The sequence below is a fragment of the Podarcis melisellensis genome, assembly GCF_964234715.1.
Source record: "Podarcis melisellensis genome assembly, chromosome: 6".
NCBI lineage: Eukaryota > Metazoa > Chordata > Lepidosauria > Squamata > Lacertidae > Podarcis > Podarcis melisellensis.
In genome coordinates, this window is record NC_138538.1 from 59,505,106 (window position 1) to 59,526,450 (window position 21,345).

Consider the following 21,345-nt stretch of genomic DNA (forward strand, 5'->3'; position numbering starts at 1 on the left):
GTGTGTGTGTGTGCGCGCGAGTATGTATGTATATGGGATGAACACACACACACAGGATTAATGTTTTATGGCACGTGAGACTGGGAAAAGGTGAAAAACATTAGTATATATGTAAAATGATTGTCTTCTCTCTTGCTAAAACATATCCTACAGACATTTGGGTCTTATAAATTACCATTCCCAGCTAACTTGTCTGCCTAGTCATGCCACCGTTCACACTATTCGCACAACTATGCTGTAAAGTCAGGCTGGGCTACAAGTCTGTGGCTAAAGCAGTGGTGCATTTATTGCCCTGTTCACATTCTGCTGTCAGTTTCAGGACAAACACCCCTTTCTCAGTGTTTGTAGCAGCATCTCTGTACATTTTGAACAACTTGTGCATGGTGGCAAATGCGGTGACTGGTTGGCCTAGCCTGGTTAAGAGTAGGCACATGCAGGACTATATGGTGACTGCTATGTGCTGAATTGGTTGTGGGAGCAGGCAGTATGTATACAATATGTAGGGAGCACAAAGGAGGTCAAGCTATGACTACCATTGGACCACCAGCTACTCTTGGGAGAGAGGGGCAGATGAGTAAATAAAGGAAAGACATAGCATGCTAGGGAACAAATTGAAAGTCATAAATCATAAGTGAGGTGTTTTGTTTTGTTTTTTTTAAATCAGCACTTTAGTCACTTCTTTTTCCTCAGTGTTTTAGCTTTTTGTAAGACTGTCAGCCAGAAAGTTCTGTCAAGGAAACTTGGAAAGCTGAGAGATCTCAGAAAATGTTTAGTTGGGTGTGTTTCCATGTCATTATATCACTGACAGGTATTGGGCCATTCTTTTTATTCTTTTTTTAAAAGGTATGAATGAAAACTGAAGGTAATTTTGCACTTAGCTTAGACATCTGCAATCCACAAATGATAATTTTAGTGAAGCACTCAACTTGGGGAAAGGAAGGGCCTCCAGGAGATAAAAGTGATATAGCGACTTAGGCCTCCTCCCTTAATAGCCTTGGGCAATGTATTTTCCTCTAAAAGCCCTTGCAGTATTTTAAAACATTCTTAAATTCGAAACACCTAGATCTCTGGTCCACATCAGAAGTCATGCATGCTGAATGTGGTATGTCTTGTGGTATCCTCTTCCTCTTTACGTGTGTTTTTTTTAAAAAAAAAATATGAATGGTTGTGGATATGCAAGTGTCTGAAAGCTGCAGCATTTGGGGAAATGAAAGGAAGACTAGAGAGGATGCCACTTAGGAGACTGAAGAAAGACTAGAGAGAAAATGTAAGACTCAATAAAAGAAAAGTTGTCTGACTGGAAACTTTCCAAACCCCCAAAACCAAACCTTTCTTGTGCCAAAACAATGCATTATAAGATAAATAAAGGACAGAAGGCTCAATTCAAAGTTGAGCAACTTTAAGTAGTAACTTTATTGCTTGAGGGTTGCAGTGCAGTTTTGAAGCTGTGCATTATTAGTAAAATAAGCATCCTTGGCTATAAAGGGCCCTGAGTTTTGATTTTTTAACTGACATTCATATGCCAAGAGCTAGAAAGTTCTGAACAAATGTGTTTGGCTCTGCTCTCAGCTGGTGATCATGCTCTCATACAAAGCAGTCCATACAAATATATGCACAATTATTAGAAGCCACACACTTAATGCCTTACTAGCCTTCATATTTAAACAAAACAATGTAGAAAGCCCCACCCATTAGAGCTTTACTTGGGGACACGATTTCTGGAAAAACAATTTGCAAAGTTTCAAATCCACAGTGCGCCGTGACTTGTCTGCCAGCCCTTAGAAAAATGCTCTGTATCTGTATCTATATGCTTTCTATGGGTGCTACTGCTACTGTAAGATTTCGGAAAGCCTCTTTCCGCATGAGACGAATGGCGAAAGTTTAGTCCAAAGTCCTTAAGACGATCTCCTTGAAGGTCTTGTGGATGAGGGTGGGGGTGGGGAGAGAAGTGGGGGTGGGGGAGAGCGAGAGCGTTCGTGGAGGGGGAGGGGAGCGCGAAAGCGGCAGAAATATGGAAAAGTAGTTTTGTTTGCTTAAGCACATCCTGCAGAGCCTCTCGCCGCTCGGGAGCCCTGCCTGCAAACGGCTCCTGCTGCCTGCGCTACCCAGTAATGCACTGAGAGCCTGGGATCGGGGATCGGGAGGGCTGGCCGAGCAGTAGCACCGCAGCCCCCCTCCCCCGGGCAAGGCAGCGAGCGAGCTGCTGCTGCTGTTGCTGGCGGAGCGGTGCAGAGCGGAGCAGCAGCAGGAGCAGGAGGCGCGCGGGCAGGTTCCCGGGGAAGCTGGAGGGAGCCGGGCGCTGTCGAGAGGCTGCCCGGGCTGCGAGCGCGGGGGGAAGTGCGCGCTATGCCTTTAACGCCCGGGCACAGGAGACATGTCTAGCGTGTAGGCTAGGGAAACTCTAGGCGGGGTTAAAGTTCAGCTCATGGAGCTGATCAGCGCTGCTGGCTGCAGTTGAGCAGAGTTGGAAATGTGAAAGCAAGAAGCAGGCTCGGCTCTTCCCCCCTCTTTCTTTTTCTCTCTCTCTCTTCTCTCTCTCTCTCTCCCTCCCTCCCTCTCTCCCTCCCTCCCTTTCTCTCTCTCTCTCTCTCTCCCTCTCACTCACACACCTCCAAGCCACAAACCCCCCCGCAGCAACCATGTATTCTCCTCTCTGTCTTACCCAGGTAAGAAGCTTCTTCGGATTCATTGGGGGGGGGCGAGGAGGAGGGCAAGGGGCTTCTCTGTCTGTCTGTTTGTCTGTCTGCTCGTCTGTCTGTCTTGGCCGGGGGTTCGGGGGAGCCTGGCGGCGGGAAGGGGGCGCAGAGGGCGGGAGGGCGAAATCCCGCGGGCGGAAAGTAACTTTTCTTTCCCACTCGCTTGCATTCCTGCTCTTGCACGGCCATTTGTAGCGACACATGGCTAATGGCGCCTCGTTATTAAGGGTTTAATTAATATTGGGGTGCGCAGACGTCCCTGCCGGAGGGAAGGGGGATCTGGCGGAGGCGGCCGGAGGGGGTCGCGCCGAAATCCCGTGTGTGCGTGTTCGTGTGCGCGCGTTCGAGGACGATCTGCACGTGTTTCGCAGTCGTGCAACCCCATTACATGCTTGGTCATCTGAAATCAATACTCACTGTTTGTGCTTCCGAGGCGACGAATGCATGCAAATGGAGCAACACACGACACAGACACAGTTAGATGCTTTCTGTTTTGTTTTTAAAGTGTAGCATTGAGTAGCTGCGTGCTGCATGCATCTCTCTCCCCCCTCCCCATTGCTCGAGCTGCATTGCTATACCTCCCCAAACTCCTTGCACACTTTTTGTTCAGCAGCCTCGAATTTGTGTGGCTGGTGCTTTTGCAGCGGCTCCCTCGGTTTGAGTCTCAGGCGGAGACGTAGTGCCAGAGAGAGATGCATTGCACCTATGCCCAGGGCTCTGGCCCTTCCAGACATTGCACGGGGTTTTTGCACGGCTAGCTGGATGTTTCAGGAACCCCCGGGCGTTTCTTAGCCGGAGCCCCTCGTTGCTGCTGCTTCGGTTCCTGCTGCAGCGCCTCCTGCAGCGCCTGCCCTCCCGCTCCTCTCGTGCACCAAACCCAGCTCGGGATCCTCGGCGGGCACTGCAGCCCTTGCATGTCCCTGCCCAGCGATCCCAGCCCAGAGCTGCCTCCCCGGCTGCCTCCAGTGCGCCTTGTCACTTGCTCGGGTGTCACGTTCGCCTGGGGTTGTTTCCTTTGGGAAGTTGGGCTTGCAACGTCCTGCTTGCAGAAAGGGGAGGCGGGGAAGGCAGTTTCTTCTCGCATAAAGTTGCTCGACCCCTTTTGTTTGCAACGCAGCAGCTCTTAAGTTCTTCGTGGGCTGGCAATAATTTCGGACCTGATTCCCACCCTACCACCCCCACCTCGCACCCACCTCTCCAGATCCCGTTCCGATTACACTGCTTTGAATCGGAAGGGTTCTGTTCCTGACGCCTATGCAACACATGGGAAACTGCTCCCTAAGACTTCGGACAACTTTCCTTTCTAACCTCAAACATGATCCTACCCACCCCCGCGTGGTGCCCCCCCCCCGCCAAAGAAAACTTTAAGGCAGCGCCAAATCTTCAGATAACAGTCACACACCCTATCTTTTTTCTCGGATTTATTTCCACAATTTAGAAACATAGCCCCAATATGTATTCATTTATATATATACACGTGTGTGTGTGCCTTCCCTTTCCCTTCTCTTTCTGCAACTCAGTAATCTTGGTTGGAAGTTTGTTGCCTCCCAGTCTTACACGGTGAAAGTTTCTAGAGGATTTAGATAAAGTTCTTTCATTACCATTTCAAGACGTCTTTCTGGCACAGAGTGCTGCTACCAACCTTCAGTTAGCAGGATGTGATGATGATTTTGGGGTGAAACACTTGGGGACCCAAGCGTCCAATATTATTTCCTGCCTTTGTATGGGTTTTGAAGTGCTTGTGTGGGTTCCTTTTAAAAGAGGGCTTCACAGTGGATTTTGCAAGATGACCAAGTAAATGCTTAGGTGTGGATAACACTCAGTCACTGACAGAGCCTCGCTGCCTAACCTGTAATCCATGAACTTGCAACCAGAATTGGTACACAATGCAGCTTAACTATGTTAACAACCTCAAAGTCGATTACTGTATAGGCAGATGCCACAAACATACACTGGAATGTGTTTGGAGCTTCTGTACATCGTCCGAAGACTAGATCTAGTGAAAAGTTTGTCTTACTTCATGGAGAACTCAACCCAGTTATCCCCCCCCTTTTGATTTATTTACACAGGGTAGTGCAGATCTCCCACTCTTTAAAACACATGCATACACCTACCTCAAGCTGCCCACTCTCCCCCTCACCACACACACACACACACACACACACACACACACTCTCGTATGCATACTGTATCTGGGTATTCTGGTTTTTAGTAGGCCCAACCATACAGCATGCAGATTTCAGATAGTTATAGCACATATAAAAAGGAAATCTTAACATAAGAGACATTCTGCTGCAAAGCGCTCTGCATTCTCATTGCACATTTGGAAATAGCGTCTAGGTATTCAAAGGCGTCTTTATACAACCCACCAAGAGTGTTTCGAATATAGAACTAGATACATATAAACCATAAGTTATACTATTAGGAAAGGCTTAAGTAGTTGTATTAGCGTTTCAAAACCCTTGTCTCCTTTAAATTTGTCTAGTATGATTTAAAACATAATCATAAAGCACATATACCCGGCTAATGGAGCTGGAAGACTAGGACAAAGTACCTGTTAAAGGGTTATCTACTCCGTGGCCCCCTCCACACCACTATAGGTGATTTACCTACTTGCTGTTTATCTGACATTGTCCTGGCTTTACATTAACAGCTCATCATAGATGTGCAGGCAAATATACGTTGGCCTATGGTTTATAGAAGTATTGATGCTTTGAGAGTTTATAGAGCTGACTAACTTTCAAACGGAGCAGCGCAAATGTGTTTCCAAAGATTGCTATAATGTTGCATGCTTTTATTTGTAGAGGGGCTCAGATTATTTTTCCGGTCGCCTTTTCTCATTTACAAATATACACCAATATTTTTTTTTTGTTCTGTGAGCCAAACTTTAGCTGTGCAGTTGTGGCAATGTGCTTGTTGAAGCGCAATACTTACGAGCCGCAGAAAGGATTTATAAACTCACTTTTGTTATCTCCCCTTACCCAGCCCCGGCAAATAATAATGGAAGATGCATATGCTCTTTTTAAAGCAATCTTCCTTGTTCAAAATGCAACTTACTAAACTTTATGAGAAGTTTTGGTTCTAATCCTAACTTAGGACAAAGACCCCATTACCACTTTTTGAATTGGCTACTTTTAATCTTTTAAAGTGATTATGCACACATACCTGGACATTTCTTAAATTCACCAGGAAAACCTTGGTAATTGAAGAAACCGTAATGTAACATAAAATATAAAGCTGTAATTCATCTCAGTTGTTGGATATATATTATTGCTCCTTTTCTAATACCTTCACAGTGAGATTTTGGAGGCTGTCTTTTTTAAAAAGGGTATATTTGTACATGAGGTAGAATTATTTTGAAAAAGCAGTAAACCTCCCATCTACAATCTTGACAAATCCTATTTGCTTAACAGTCCTTATATCAGCAATGATGGACCTCTTTACTGTATCATTTCAAAGCCATTTGGTGGTTTTTGAAGCTTTTACATAAATCTTTTAGCTATTTTTTACCTTTTTCAACCATGCACTATTGACTCGGCTTTACAATAGAATAAAAGAAGTATAGTTGGGAAGGAGTTCAAGTTAGAGCCAGGAAGGACTGCGAGCATACAAGGTTAGTTAATAAAATGTAGAAAACAGTTTTTAGGATAAAGCCAATATCTGAAGTGATCATTTATTTTGCAGTGAATTACTTTAGCAAATGTTTTATACAGCATAGAAGATAAAACATTATAAAAGGCCCCTTTTGTGATGCTGTTGAATATTCTGAACTGTGTCTCTGTGTGCGTGTGGAAAAGGCCTCGGTGTGTTGTATCCTGCGTAATAGTTTATCCTGCTCTTAGTGGCAGCCTCTATTAGTGATACATTTGGTGTGTGTGTGGTTTTTTTTAAAGTTCATTTTTGAAAATGCAAATAAGCATTCTGTCTTTGATCTACTGCTGTTGAAACTGCTATTCTCCCAATATGTCTTTTGTACTTCTTTGACATATAAAGCTGGGTTGTTTCAAGGGAGTGTCAGAAATCATTATTTTGTGAAATGTCTATTTTATATATTAGACCCAGCTAAACATTCATGCAAATGCCTATCCCTTCCATTCCCGCAACATGTTTTGGCCCCTTTATGTACTTTCTAAGAATCTTTTCTACTGAAATACGTAACAAATTGTCATTTGTCTGTTATATTTTAGATACAGTATACAGCAATTAACCATTTGCGGTCCAGAGAGGCCCACAGTTTTTAGAATCATTTGGGCGCTTTTTCTTTCTTTCACACCTGTATTTAATTGAGTAGAAAAGAGACCTTGCAAAGTGTTAAATAGAGATGCTTCTTTTTAATAAATAAATAAATATGAAATTATTTTGGTAACGGTTATAGTAACACATTTCATAAATTAAGGAATTGCACGAAAAAATAAGTTGCCAACCTCTTTGATACATAAGTATGTGTACTTTTATGCATAGGAGAAAGTCCATGTTTATAAAAACATATGTTGACAGTGATAGCACCTCTTTCAAATGCATGCCAGTTTCAGTAGGAGAAATAATCACATTTCACAGCTGTGTGTTTACAGGATCAGATATTTTAATAGCATATGTTTTTCTATAGGTACTTCCATAACTAATTGCATGCATATAAATAATATACATAATGATTATAATACATTTCCAATGACCTGTATGGCCTTTGCAGCATTTGCAGTGTGCACACCTTTGTTTAAAAGTTTGATCCATGACCTCTCTTTCAATATGTTCATTGACGTGGGAGAAACGTTTAAATGTCTTTTTCTATTTTTATAAAAGGGCAAATTAAAGTAATACGTATAATGTCAGTGATTTATTATCCACATTTTATTACCTGTACAAATCTAGGTGTTTTATTTAATAGCTTTCTGGATCTGTATACAAACTTTCTAGCTTCCAGGGTTCTTTTTATCATTTAAACAAACTTAAGTAAAAGAGAATTGTACTCGCGATGTGTTATATACAGTTTTCGTTTTATATATAAAGATCGGAGAAGCCTTTCAGAATTCCACATTTTGAGGATTTTATTGCATAGGTTTAGAAAATGTGATAGCATTTTATGTTTCCTTACTATTAAAATAATCATATATTTGATTCTATTTACATAATCCTAATTTGAAATTCTGTTACATTACAGGTCGATACTTTAAAATACATTTTAGGAAAAGTTTGTACTGTACATCAGGTTTGACATACCAGTGCTAATTGGCATCCAGATGTTTAGGTTTTGCCAAATCGGTGGGCATATGCTATAGTGGCCGCACCATTCACAGAAGGGTCACGGAAAGAGCAAAGAAATATATCCCTGCTTTCAGTTGGGATTAAGATCACAAAAAAACTTATTGCCAACCTCAGGTTACTGATTCTGGACTTGTCTATTGACTTAAAGGGAACTCTTGTAAAGTCAGTGGTTTCAGGCTTATACCCTTACATCCTGATCCAAAGTACATTTGCTTAGAAGTCCATCCCATGGATTTTAGGAGGACTTATTTCTGAGCGAATGTGATTAGGATTGGCATGCCAGGATGTTTTCAACACTTGTGTTTAAGCGGTTTTGCCTTATTTTTTCCCCTGAATGAGGCCTAGTGACTACAGAAAATTGGGTTATTGGATATGTTTATGATTTTACCTGGTGTATCCACTACAATGATTTGGTACTCCCTGTGTTCTGATGACTTAAAATTGCCTGCTTGTAAGTTATGACGACTATTAGTGAAACAAACAAAGCTTTTGCGATGCTAATTATTCCTTCTTATAATTCTTCATTTTAATTCCTTCCAGGATGAATTCCATCCCTTCATTGAAGCACTTCTTCCCCACGTCCGAGCATTTGCATACACATGGTTCAACCTACAAGCTCGAAAGCGAAAATACTTTAAAAAACACGAGAAACGCATGTCAAAAGAAGAAGAGAGAGCTGTGAAGGATGAATTGCTAAGTGAAAAACCTGAGGTCAAACAAAAATGGGCGTCCAGACTTCTGGCAAAACTACGGAAAGACATCAGGCCTGAGTATCGGGAGGATTTTGTTCTAACTGTCACGGGGAAAAAACCTCCATGTTGTGTTCTTTCCAATCCAGACCAGAAGGGCAAGATGAGAAGAATTGACTGCTTACGCCAGGCAGATAAGGTCTGGAGGTTGGACCTTGTTATGGTGATTTTATTTAAAGGTATTCCGCTTGAAAGTACTGATGGCGAACGCCTTGTAAAGTCCCCACAGTGCTCAAATCCAGGGCTGTGCGTACAGCCGCATCATATAGGGGTTTCTGTTAAGGAACTCGATTTATATTTGGCATACTTTGTGCACGCAGCAGGTAAGTGCCTTTATCCCAAGTTGTTCAACTTTTAATGACTTTTTGAACCAATTAGGCTAATCTGTGCTTGCATCCACCGTGCTGGTTGGCAGCGTGGCTGTGATAGTGGTTGAAGTTTAACCAGTAGTGGAGATGATATAGACATCCTGTGTTGAATTGCAAAGCTGTTAATAAAAGGTGATTGCAAAAACATGAGGGTTTTTTTACATTGTAACCTAACATTCTGCCTTTTTGAAGCTTTTTCATAAGGACGGAACTGTAGTATGAAGATGGAGACTGTATGTACAAAATATTTCTAGGCCTGGTTAAAGATTGGAAATGAGGGTACTGTGTATTTCTGAGTGATAATTTTGCTCAACATGTTAATAACTATAAAAAAAACTTACAAGCCCAATCTATAATACAGTATGGTTAAATATCCAAAATTTGGCCGCCTTAAGAAAAAACACTGAGCACACATTGATGACTCCTCACAGATACACAAACTGTCGATTTTAATTGCCATTGGTAAGAAAACACCTGCCTAATGAAAGAGGGGGAAACAAAAAGTTCCTGGTAACCTCCGCCTGTGGGTAGAATATTATTGCTTTTAAAGGATGGGTTGCTAGTTTAACACGTGAGATTCAGGAAAATGGATCATGCATTGTTTGCAACTGTACTTCTGGCTGTGACTATCATATACCTGCCACTAGTAACAGATAAGTGCTGTTACTGATCAAGACAGTGTGCATTTTCCCGTAACCTTGTTTTAGTCAAATTCATAGTTTCTCAGTAATTAGGCCTAGCAGTTTCAAAGCAAGCCACTTGTCTCTCTGTGACTCAGACATTTCAATATTTCAGTTTGGATCAGATTGGAGAGGAAATTTAATAAGCTTAACAGTTTTAATTTGATCTAGCATTTTTAGGTGCTAGGTACATTGGTGGCTGTTGGATGGTCTTATGGAAAATGGTAATTGGTCTTTGTTGTGTGACATCTTGTCATTTAGTAATGTTGTTGGCATGTATGATTATGAAGAGGTTTTGTGCTTTTCTCCTAGAAAGAATGGCTTGCTTTAAGTTTGCAGATATACGTGATTCTGTTACTTGCATTGTGTACTTACGCTGAGTGACACGTCCAAAAATATTGGTGAATATGCGATGTGTTTCTGAAGTGCTGTGGTGTGGATGCTTTTTCATTTATTTTTTAAAAGAATAAATACCGGTGCTCAATTTGTTAATTAAGAACTGCGTATGATAGACTGTAGACCCAACTTCATTGTAGGATTTTCTGTGAGACTTTATGGAAAGCTGATGAATCAGTTAAAGATTTAAAATATGGATGCTTTCCTTAAAAATGTTTGGTGCTAACAGCATGTTGCAAACTATCTTCATACATCTGTTGACTCAGGACATGCATTGTAGATTGATTTTTAAAATAATCCATGGCAGTTAATTGAAAGTAGTTGTTATATTGATTACAAATACTCATAGTACCACCTTAACAAAGTTACTGTTATATATTAATGCAATCAGGCATAATATAATCAATTGCTTCCATTATGGAATATATATCTGGCAATATTCTGTGGTACGGTTGTGTTGCTATGCTAACAATAGAGCCTAGTAAATCTGGTAATGATCACCTTTGTGAGCTTTGACTCTCTCTCTTTTTAAGGATGCCAATGGTATTTTCATATATAGGTAAACTGCTTTTGGGGGAGTATTCGTGTTTGCAGATCCTTATAAAATGTGGTTTTTTTTACATCTTAACTTACTTTTTCCGCAGGTGTAATATATCACACTCTTTTTCAGTTCGTTTGTGTTGTAGAAAATATTTCAATGATGCTGTGTACTTGAGAACGTAGTAACAATTTGCATTATGATCGGACAACCTTCATTGGGGGTAATGGTTGTAGTTTCTTTCTTTCTTGCGCTGATGTATCCCAGACTCCTTTGTTAAACCTGAACGTTGGCCAAGTTAATAGTGATTGGCTCTTGCAGAGCTGCAGTAATGGCAACTTGTACTGTATGCGCAACAAGAGCATTTCAGAAGAAAATCTTAAAGGCCCTTTGTCTTCAGATCAACCTGATTTGCTTTAAAAGATTTACTGACCTTATAGTTATGCTGCGATAGTTGCCAATAAAAATGTATAAAATAATAGGCAGGTTGATCAACATATATACAGCTGAGCTGAGGAGCGTCTTCTATATCCCCAAAGGTCTGCAAACAGAAAATGTTTCTTTCTACTTAAAAGTTTTGAGAAGTTGCCAGTGTTGGCAAGAGGTTCAGACTCCAAAACGTGCTTTCAGATATTTGCCAAAACCATTGTGGCCTTTTCACTCAGAGTGCTATTATTTCGTGTACTGTTCCAAGATACTTTAATTCCTGATGATTTCTGCAGTATGATGTCCCTTTCCTTCTTAAATATGTATTTATAACAATTTTGTGGAGGACTCTTTCCCTCCTTCTTCTTTGCCCCCTCCTTGTGCCAGGACATAGTCATTTGCAAGAAAATCATGTGCTCAAATCTAAACAATGCTCCTGCTTGCGAAGTAAGTCTGAGCCACAAAAACAAATTATTCTCCTAAGGAAATCATGTAGAAACAGGGATGTAAAATTTGACAGTTATGTGAACTAGCTTGCAAAGATTGAAAGAAAACTGTGAATAAAAGAATTTATGAGCAAAGAGGTGGCTAAAGTACACTGAAATTAAAACATTGGTTTCAATTCGGAGTTTTAGCTTTCTTTTTTAAGGCCATCAAAATACAGTGGTGCTACCTTTAACTTTGGATTGCTTTCCCCCTCTTAGTTCTCTAGCCCATGTATCAAATGACAACTTGGAAACTGTTGTGACAAACAGTATTCTTTGTGGGAGTATAATACCAAAGTAAATTTATGACCAGCTCTTTACCAGATGATCTGTATCAGAATCTGCAATATACTTGGCACGTGGCAGGGTCACCATTTAAGTTGTTAGGGTCATAACCTTCGCCACCAGGCATTTGACCTTTGAGATAAAGTTAACCTTTGTTCATTAGTAGGCACTCAAGCGAGAACTTCCTTGTTTTTTACTGCAGCAGAGCAACTTCAGCTAACATGATCACATTGTAAAAGGGGATTCTAAGCTCAAGCACTGGGTTCTGTGAGAGGTTAAAGATTTCTCTTTGTTTTTTGAGGATATTTTAAATGGACAAAGCTAGCTTGTGTTTTGTCTGCCACATACAATAGCTGATGTTTTTGACCATTATCTGTTTTAGGCATGGTTTTAACAGCATGAGCCTATGCATGTTTATTCAGAAGTAAGTCCCACAACCTTATTCTCTAGCAAGTACATGTATATTAAGGTTTGCAGCCTAAACATAGCAAATGCTTTGAAAACTCTCTCTCTCTCTCTCTCTCTCTCTCTCTCTCTCTCTCTCTCTCTCTCTGTGTGTGTGTGTGTGTGTGTGTGTGTGTGTGTTTAAAAATGCTGAATTAAAATCTAAAAATCTGACCAAGATATAGTAATTGAATTAAATTAGACCTTTTCCTATAGATTGTAATGCTATTAAGAACTGAAGCCAAAGTCATGACAAGGCTGATTTTGTTTTGGTAGCTGTGAAAATGTGTTTAGTTCTGGAGATAAGTGACAGTGTAATATAAAGAGCACCTTTTTTCATCTATAATAAACCAATATTGCATATTATTTTGGAGGGTGGTGATATTTACCCCATAGCTGGTAAAGAAGCACCATGTGAGTTAGTTGGTCATGAAGCATAGTGAGATACCTTTGCAAAATTTTGGGCACCTTTGTTCTAAATCTGAAAGGTACATTGTATACTTCTAGTACAATTGATCATTATTGCAATCATCCTGCAATACAGAACATTTGGTATTTATCAATAATGTAAAAACTGTTGTAATAATTCTGAACACTTCAAACAGAGCTGGCACAAGATTTTGTAACCCTTGATAGCTTCCTGCAAAAAGTATATATATTCCATATAAAGTATTTCTGATCACACCACATTATTCCATATGACTGTGACAGTGCATACTTTATTCTAATTACTGTATGTAGCCTTTTAAAAAATGTTCTTTTTAAAAATTCAGTGTTTATTTCATTTAAATCAAAGGAAAATAATGTCGTTTAGGTATGATGTGCTTTCATTGGTTTGTGACTGCTGTTGTCATTCTTTCATATGACTGTACAGTTATGCATGATTTGCTGATTAACCAGATGGCCATAGTAACAGATTGAGAACCTGCTCCCTATTACTAAAAAGCATGTGTAAGATCACAAAGGTTTTGAGTTAGAACGGTATGTGTTGGGTAAAACAACTCACTAAAAAGAATTTCATATTCTATTATAAACCTAATCTATAGTTTTAGTGTAATACTGCACATGTCTACTCAGGAAAAAAGTGGGTTGAAGTTCAACAAGATTTACACCCAGATTGTGTGAAGTTTCAGCCTAGGTGTGCCGACTTCTCAGTATGTAACCCAGTTTCATAGAGAACTTAACTTACACTTCAGCATCAAGTGCATTGGATCCTCAGTAATGGAACCTTGAATATGTAGCTCTCTTTACCAAGATTCACTGTGTCCCCTGTGGAACTCCTATCTAGCATTCCCTTCATAAACAGCACTTGCTTTGATGCAATATCTTAATTTAGATGCCTTCTGGGCGGTCAAAACTTCATGAAGCACTGTTGAGCATGTGTAGCTCTGTTCTCTGCATAGCTGGAGAGAGTTCCATTTGTGAAATAAGGTTGTGTACCTAGAGCAGGTGGGGGAAACCTCCAGCCCTTCAGAGGTCATTGAACCATGTGCCACTGGCCAAGCTTGCTGGAGCTGATGAGAACTGTGGTTCAGCAGCCTCTGTAGTGCCAAAGGTTTCCCACATCTGACCTTGAGCACTCTTCATTATTGCAGAAAGTGCAGCAGCCCTTGGGTGGTATCTGTGTGACACTACACAGCAGCATCAGATCAGGGAGTATAGCAATGTATATCAGTGCATCAGATTAGGGTGATCAAGTACTCGTTGTGCTTGAGTGTGTGCTTAAGCCTCATTGATTTAATCAGGACTGCAGTACGCAATTTTTTTCTGAGTTATTCTGGACTTGTATGCATGTTCCACAGCATAGGAATATATTCTCCTCAGTACTTAAATGTATTTATTCCTTATATAAAGCTAGCTCCTGTCTGCCTTAGTTAAACTTACACAAAACCAAGATGCTGAGTCCATGTAGTGTGTTGCTATTGTTGCAAGATGCTCTTTTGCTGTCCCTTGTTCCCTTATTTGTGAGAAGTTCCAGCTTCTTATTTCTTCGTGGGAAAGGACGTGCAGACCCCAGCCAGCATAGCAGTTCATGAGAGAAGAGAGTTGCATTGGTGGTTTGATATGGGAGAATCTTCCCTCAGAAGAAATTTTAAGGGTATCTTGTCCCTTCAGAGATTGTTATCTGGCATCTTGAGAACTGGAAACAGCTGTAGGGACAAAACAATAGCAGAGTTGTCCAGTGTCTTAACACTTCAATCTCTCTTGACTATCATCTTCCCGCCTTCTAAGATCTTTGTGCTGCACTATGCAACTGAGGCACTTGCATCTAACTCTCTCCAGTCATACTGCTGAAGCGCTTTCTGCTGGTGCAAATGATCTTTGGGAGTTACTGTTTTATGATTCACTGAAGCAAGGGATCCCTGTTTTTATAACCCCGCCATGGATTCCAGTGTTCCCTGTGTCCAGTTGCCAGATCCAGCCCTCGACTTTGATGTGACAGCCAACTATGTCTCCAACCATAACTGGTGAAGAACTTACATTGCACTCTCAGACCCATCTGAGAATAACTGCTTTGCAGTACAGTGTAGAAAGGGATCTCTATTCATTGGGACTTTCTGTTTCGGTCAGTGGAGGAGTAGTTTGTATTGCTGGCTTTAACAGACTGTGGTTGACAGAAGCAGGATTTAGATGGGGACAACTGCATTCCCCTGCTGCTGTAATTGAGATGGTAAGCATCCATGCTAATTTCAACCCTAACGGTAGTGGAACTTATGAGTGTTTGCTATATCATGAACTGCTGGCACGAGTTCAGTCATGTGGCTAAGCTTTCTCCAAAACAGAAACAAATAAAGCAGAGCAGCATATAGCCTTTTAATGTTTCTTAGAATACTTCCAGGTGTTTTCAGGAAAGAAGTATCGCATGATTTAAATGCTGTTTCCTGTATCCTGAAATAGCAGATGTACCCAATCAGTAAGAAAAAAGAGCTCCTAGTATAAATGTAAAGAGAAGTATTTGAGTGGAGCCCATGGCATTTATAGCCATGAGGCTAGCTCAAGAGTATGAAAACTGCCCAGTATTGCTGGCCAGGCCTAACTTGTCTTAAGTTACTGTACTTTTTATATTTCCTTTCTTTTCCACCCAGTGATGAATAGCATTAATTTAAATCTATTTAAGGCAAGTGTGGGAGAAACCACAATCTTTGTTGTGGTCAGTGGTGTACACAGCAGGGCTGGATGTTTCACTTGATTGAGGCCTGAAAGCTGACTGTAGAAGACCTAAAACATCATGTCAGCTTTTTCCAAGTATTGCAAAAGAAGCAGTGTACGGTAAATTCAAATATTCTGCAATGTCAATAACCATTATTATGATGGCTACTTACTGTCCCTTCAGACCCCTCCAAATTTAAATGTAAAAGACAACAACCGCAACAGCAACAAAAGCAACCCAAGTCAGTTTCTGTGAAAGCAGCCACCTTACAGTTTAAAAGAGCCCATAGTCAAACTAAATCAAATTAATGTAACCAGCCTATAATCTAAAGCAGTACTTGTGGAGACGTGCTCTCCTTCCTTCAAGGTCTAGGAGTGAAATGTTCACTATAGCACATCACAAATACCAACTGATTTTAGGGTTTTGGCCAAAGTTTAGGAGAATAGTCCTAAACTTTGCCTTGCCAATGAGTTATTTACTATCCTCAAGGGATTGTTGCTCAGACATGAACTATAACTGAGGCTCCACTGGATGATCAGAAATAGATTTGTGCATTGGCAAAGGAGAGTAATATCGTGATATTATAAAGCTGTTTCAATAGCTCTGATAGAGATTGAAAGGTAGTACAGTACAGATTTATCAGAGTTTTCCCCAAAGCCAATTGTATCTCAGTGAAGAAGGATCAGGTCTGTGTTCCAAGTCCTGTTCAAGCAAATAACATGCTATGCACGAGGTCTGCAATGCCTCTATTCATCCTGCCCCAAGCATTGCTATGCAGCAGTCAGCCATTGCTTCAGTTGCAGGGAAAACCTGGTGGTGCAAGGCAAGTTGCTGCTCTTCTGCTGTTCCTGGGACATTTAAGTGTGGTCCTGTGAATCGCTGTCAAGCATTGGGCCAGTATTAGGCTATACGGCTACCATCCTTACATCACCCTTTCTAGGATTAATAGTACCTTTCTGGCAGTGAGTGGATGATGTTCAATAGTGTCACAGTGGGGCTTGGTAGAGAGTGGTGCCAGAGCCTCACTAACTGTTGTTGTTTACCAATTCTGATGTGAAAAATGACAAGGCCGTCTCAGGCTACGGAGATGAATGATGAGAAAGACATGAGCAATGTTTCTTACATTAACGTTAACTGCATGTTATGTCTGCAAAATTGGTGAAAATTGTTTGAGTGGTTGTAGGTGGACAGTCTTTGGCTAAGGACATGAAGCATTTGCTGCTTAGAGTATATTTCTGGTAGGAAGCCTGGAAATGTATGTGGTGATTAGGAGAGTGGTATTTAATCCCACATACTTAACTTTTTGTTTGTTTCTTTAAGGGTTGAGTAAGTGACAGGAGGTGCTTTATAGTAGTACAACCAACAATAATTGGTTGTGCGAAACTGAGACAATATACTGTATTGTAGTGATTGACCAGTAGTTCCACACATTCAGGTGATCAAGGGATAACTCACGCCGTGAGTCCAGTTGTCTGTTGTGCCAGTTCTTACTGAGTTGCCAGGGAAAGCTTGGCCAACTGCAGGGAAGAGCTGCAGTGGATAAGGAATTAAACATAGCCAGCAAATACCGGTAGTCTAGACCTTTACCAGAACCGCCTTCCATTTTGCTATAAAATTATTAGTTAAATTGTATGAAACTTTATGTAAAATAATTTGTCTATCGTGTTTTGTTGAAGTATTTAATTGTATGGCTGGGATTAGAGTGGGGTTGTTAGTGTTGGTGGATCACAACTTCCATCATCACTGACCATGGCTATGCTGGAGGGCACCATGTTAGCTACCCCTGAATTAAAAGGTGCCATCTCTTGTTCTTCCTAACTAGTTGGACCCAGGTGGACAGTGATTGTCATTCTTTTCATTTGATTGTTGTGAAGGTTCCACAGTTACCCATTTTCTCTTCTATCCTAAATTTGTATTGTGATGTTATCGCTTTATGGATAGCATCTGATTCTGCATTTCATTTCCGCTCTAATCCTGGGAGCAGTGTTCTTTTGCCTTTAACTGGAGGGCTGTTGTTGAAGTAGACAAGCATACTGAAGCAGGCATACTGAAGCAAAGTCCAGACAAGATGGAAGTGATTATGGTGGGTAGCCTGTGTGATCTGGAATAGGTGAGTCTGCCTGTTCTAATGGGATTTCGTTGTCACTAATAAAGAAGGTTATAGCCTAGGAGTACTCTTGTATCTGGCTTTCTTCCTAGAAGCACAGGTGGCAATCTTGGACAGAAATGCTTTTTATCAGTTTCATTTGATACTCCAGCTGTGCCAGTTCCTGTGGAAAGAGGGCTGAGCAATAAACATCCATGTCTTTGGAAACTAGAGGATTGAGTATTGCAATATCTTCAGTGACTGTCTTTGTCTGAGGTTCTCTTCTGGGATGCTCTCACCTTCTGAGAAGCACTGGCTGCTTACTCTTTAGGTCATGGTACTCCATCTGTGGGATGTCCTCCCCAAGGAGGCTTTCCTGGCACTTAGTATACAGTACTATCTTTTCATTGCAGGTGAAACACATTTTTATTCCACAGGCTTCTAGACCTTTTGAGGCAACGTAAGTTTAATAGATCTCTCCTGGATTAGAGGGTATTGGTTAGAGTGTGGTGCCGATTACACCAAGGACGCAGGTTTGATCTCCGTATGGGACAGCTGCATATTCCTGCATTGCAGGGGGTTGGACTAGCTGATTCTAAAGGTCCCTTCCAATTTTACAATTCCATGATTCTATGATCTGGTATTCTTTGGTTTTTAGTTCCCCCTCCACTATTTATTTTTAATCAAGAAGTGGTGTTGTTTTCAGCTGTTAGTAAGCTGCTTTGAAGTCAACGGATTTAATAATGATAGACGCTAATAAATGCAGTATGAAAATGTGCTCAACATGGGTCTGCCCATGAAGATTGGCATCTCATGTAGATTCATAATATAGTACTGTTTCTTTCTTTATGTAATCTCATTGATGGGATCTAGAATGTGATCTGCAACACAACATTGCTGTGTATCCTCATCTGCTAAGAGGAGTTCTCATTTCCAGATGACCTGAAATCTTGTAGTCTTCATGTATCGGAATGGGTGGTGTCCTAGGTGTATGTGATAAAGGACTCCCCATCCCCAAGATCTGCCGGGAAACTCTACACTTGAGCATTTTCTTGCTTTCAAGGGGAGCATGGTTCTGGGCAATGGGAACAGGAAATGTCATCCACTTTGCTTTCCTTCCTCCTGAAATATCCTTGTACAGTGGTACCTCGGGTTACAGATGCTTCAGGTAACAGACACTTCAGGTTACAGACTCTGCTAACCCAGAAATATTACCTCGGGTTAATAACTTTGCTTCAGGATGAGAACAGAAATCATGCTCAGGCGGCGCGGCGGCAGCAGGAGGCTCCATTAGCTAAAGTGGTGCTTCAGGTTAAGAACAGTTTCAGGTTAAGAACGGACCTCCAGAACAAATTAAGTTCTTAACCCGAGGTATACTGCTGGGAGGAGAGAGTGGTTTTTTTAACCTCATCACATATACTGTAATCTCTCTTCCAGAATGCACACAAGAAACTGTTAGGTGTTCAAGGAGTTCAATTCCCCTTCTCCCTATGCGCCCCTATTTCTCTCTCGTTTTTGTTTTCAGCTAGCACTCTAACATTCTGTCTCAATTGCTGTCAGCCATAGGCTAGATTGATAGATCCACACAGCCTGACTTGTAATTCCTTTAGACCAGTCTTCCTCAGCCTAGTGTCATTCCCAGATGTGTTGGATTACCATTCAGATCGTATAGTTATGAATTGTGGTCCAAAACATCTAGACGGCTTGTGACAGACTGCTTTAGACCACTAGATCCCTATTAAGCTGTTTTGAGGTTTTTTAAGAAGTTGCTTTCTCTTAATTTAAGGTACATTAAAGTGGTACCTTTGGTTACGTACTTAATTCGTTCTGGAGATCCGTACTTAACCTGAAACTGTTCTTAACCTGAAGCACCACTTTAGCTAATGGGGTCTCCTGCTGCCGCCACACCGCCGGAGCACAATTTCTGTTCTTATCCTGAAGCAAAGTTCTTAACCTGGAGCACTATTTCTGGGTTAGCGGAGTCTGTAACCTGAAGTGTATGTAACCTGAAGCATATGTAACCTGAAGGGTATGTAACCTGAAGTGTATGTAACCTGAAGCATATGTAACCTGAGGTACCACTGTAATATATATCTTTGCATACCTATGGAATGTCTGTATATGTCTGTATATGTAGAAACCGCTGCTTCATTTTTTGTTGTGTCAATTTTAGTCAAAATCAGTTGGTACCCAAACTCATTATTGTCAGAGGGAAGGATTGGGATTGAATCCAAATAACTATGATTGGGTGTAGAAAATGTTTTAGTGTCACTCTTTGAACTTTTGCGTAAGTCAAGATTTCTTATGTACAGTGTCATAGTGTGTCAGGGGTTTGATTACGATATGAGGAACACATTGAATAAGAAGCAAAGAAGGTGAAGCATAGACCATAAAAAGGTCTTGAGGTGAGCTTTCACATTGATAGGCAATATTAATTCTGTATTTACTATAGAATCTATCGCTGTTTCATTGTGTTACCATCAATAATAAACCTTGCCTATATCCAAGGTCTCTTAAACCTCATTGAAGCCAACGACATTTAAGCAACCTACGTAAATCCAAGAAGGATTGCAGGCCGAGTGAAATCCATTGTGCTGTGGAATGTCTAAGGTTCCAGTGTCCACTAACACAGACAATTTTCTTCAGTTCCCCCTTTTCTCTGTGGCTACCTGCACCTTTGAAAATCTCAAGACTAGTGTGGAAGGCAGCATAGAACAGGGCTTCAGGTGGAAATGGATAAAATTACTTCCTTTTATCTTACTGCTGTGTGTCTCAACTGGATCAAACACTGTTTTGCAAGTGGAACAACAGCATTGCATTCTCCCTCTATAGTTTCTATTATTACAGTTGCCCACTGTAGTTATTTGCACATTATTCATGTGCACCAATGAAATTTTTCTGATGATTTAGCCCTACATAACCAGTCTTTAGAAGGCTCTTTGTAACATCAAACATTATAAAAGTAAATGATTAATATGATAATCTAATAAAAATGGGTATTTTGAAATGCCATCATATAATTCTGATCCATAGTGCAAATAAAAGCTTGCATACAGCTGCGTTGTGTTTAAACTAAGGTCTGTAACTTCAACTTTTGATTTTAATTAAACCTGGAGGGTAAGCAAATGCTCTTCACATAGTTATGTTCAGCTAAAAGTAAAGTTGGCATGATGGACCCACCCCCCCATTTTCTGCTTGCTATTACCAGTACTCCAAGATAAATCTTTTTAATTGCAGTTGTACATAACACATGAGGAACTTTTCAAAAACCCTACCATTTTAGGCATTAATAGAGTTGAGGGGTCTGTATTTTCATCAAAGATAAATACAAAACTCAATGAATATTAGTGATTTTGTAGGTATTCTTAAAATTTTCATTCTGGGAATAATTGCCTGATATGTTTATGAAGTATATTAGTTCCTATGATAAAAGTGGGCTAATGAAGTCAAGGAATTATTTCAAAGTAGTGTGTGTTTGGTGTTACCATCTTCTAACTTTTCAGTAATAATCATCAAGAAGATAGAGTGAGTGAACTAGTGCCACTGACAATAAGCTGAAACGATATTTGGTTATATGTCCCTTTCCTTGGTAGAATCCTGGCCTGATCCAGGGGTTGAAGAATATGGATTGCATTCCTAGTTCTCCCATCACTTCTGACCTGGTACTATGGTCCTTCCTGCTCACTTCATCCACCATATGCTGTAATTTGGATGATCATAGAGTGTATTCATCCCTTATTGTGTGACTTTCTAAACAAATAGAGCCTGCTGTGCAGTTC

The 21,345-nt window shown here is 40.7% G+C and overlaps 1 protein-coding gene across 9 annotated transcripts in view; it reads left to right on the forward strand.

Moving 5' to 3' along the window:
• NFIA (nuclear factor I A) overlaps positions 1-21,345 on the forward strand; it is a 420,964-nt gene that overhangs the window by 127,350 nt on the left and 272,269 nt on the right. For 6 of the 9 annotated variants that reach the window (XM_081915818.1, XM_081915823.1, XM_081915817.1 and 3 more), the window contains exon 2: positions 8,499-9,030. In XM_081915818.1, coding sequence (XP_081771944.1) covers positions 8,499-9,030 — 532 coding nt within the window. Of the gene's footprint in view, positions 1-2,155; positions 2,667-8,498; positions 9,031-21,345 lie in introns of those variants that run through there. The other 3 variants (XM_081915820.1, XM_081915825.1, XM_081915824.1) reach the window with 3 other exon arrangements.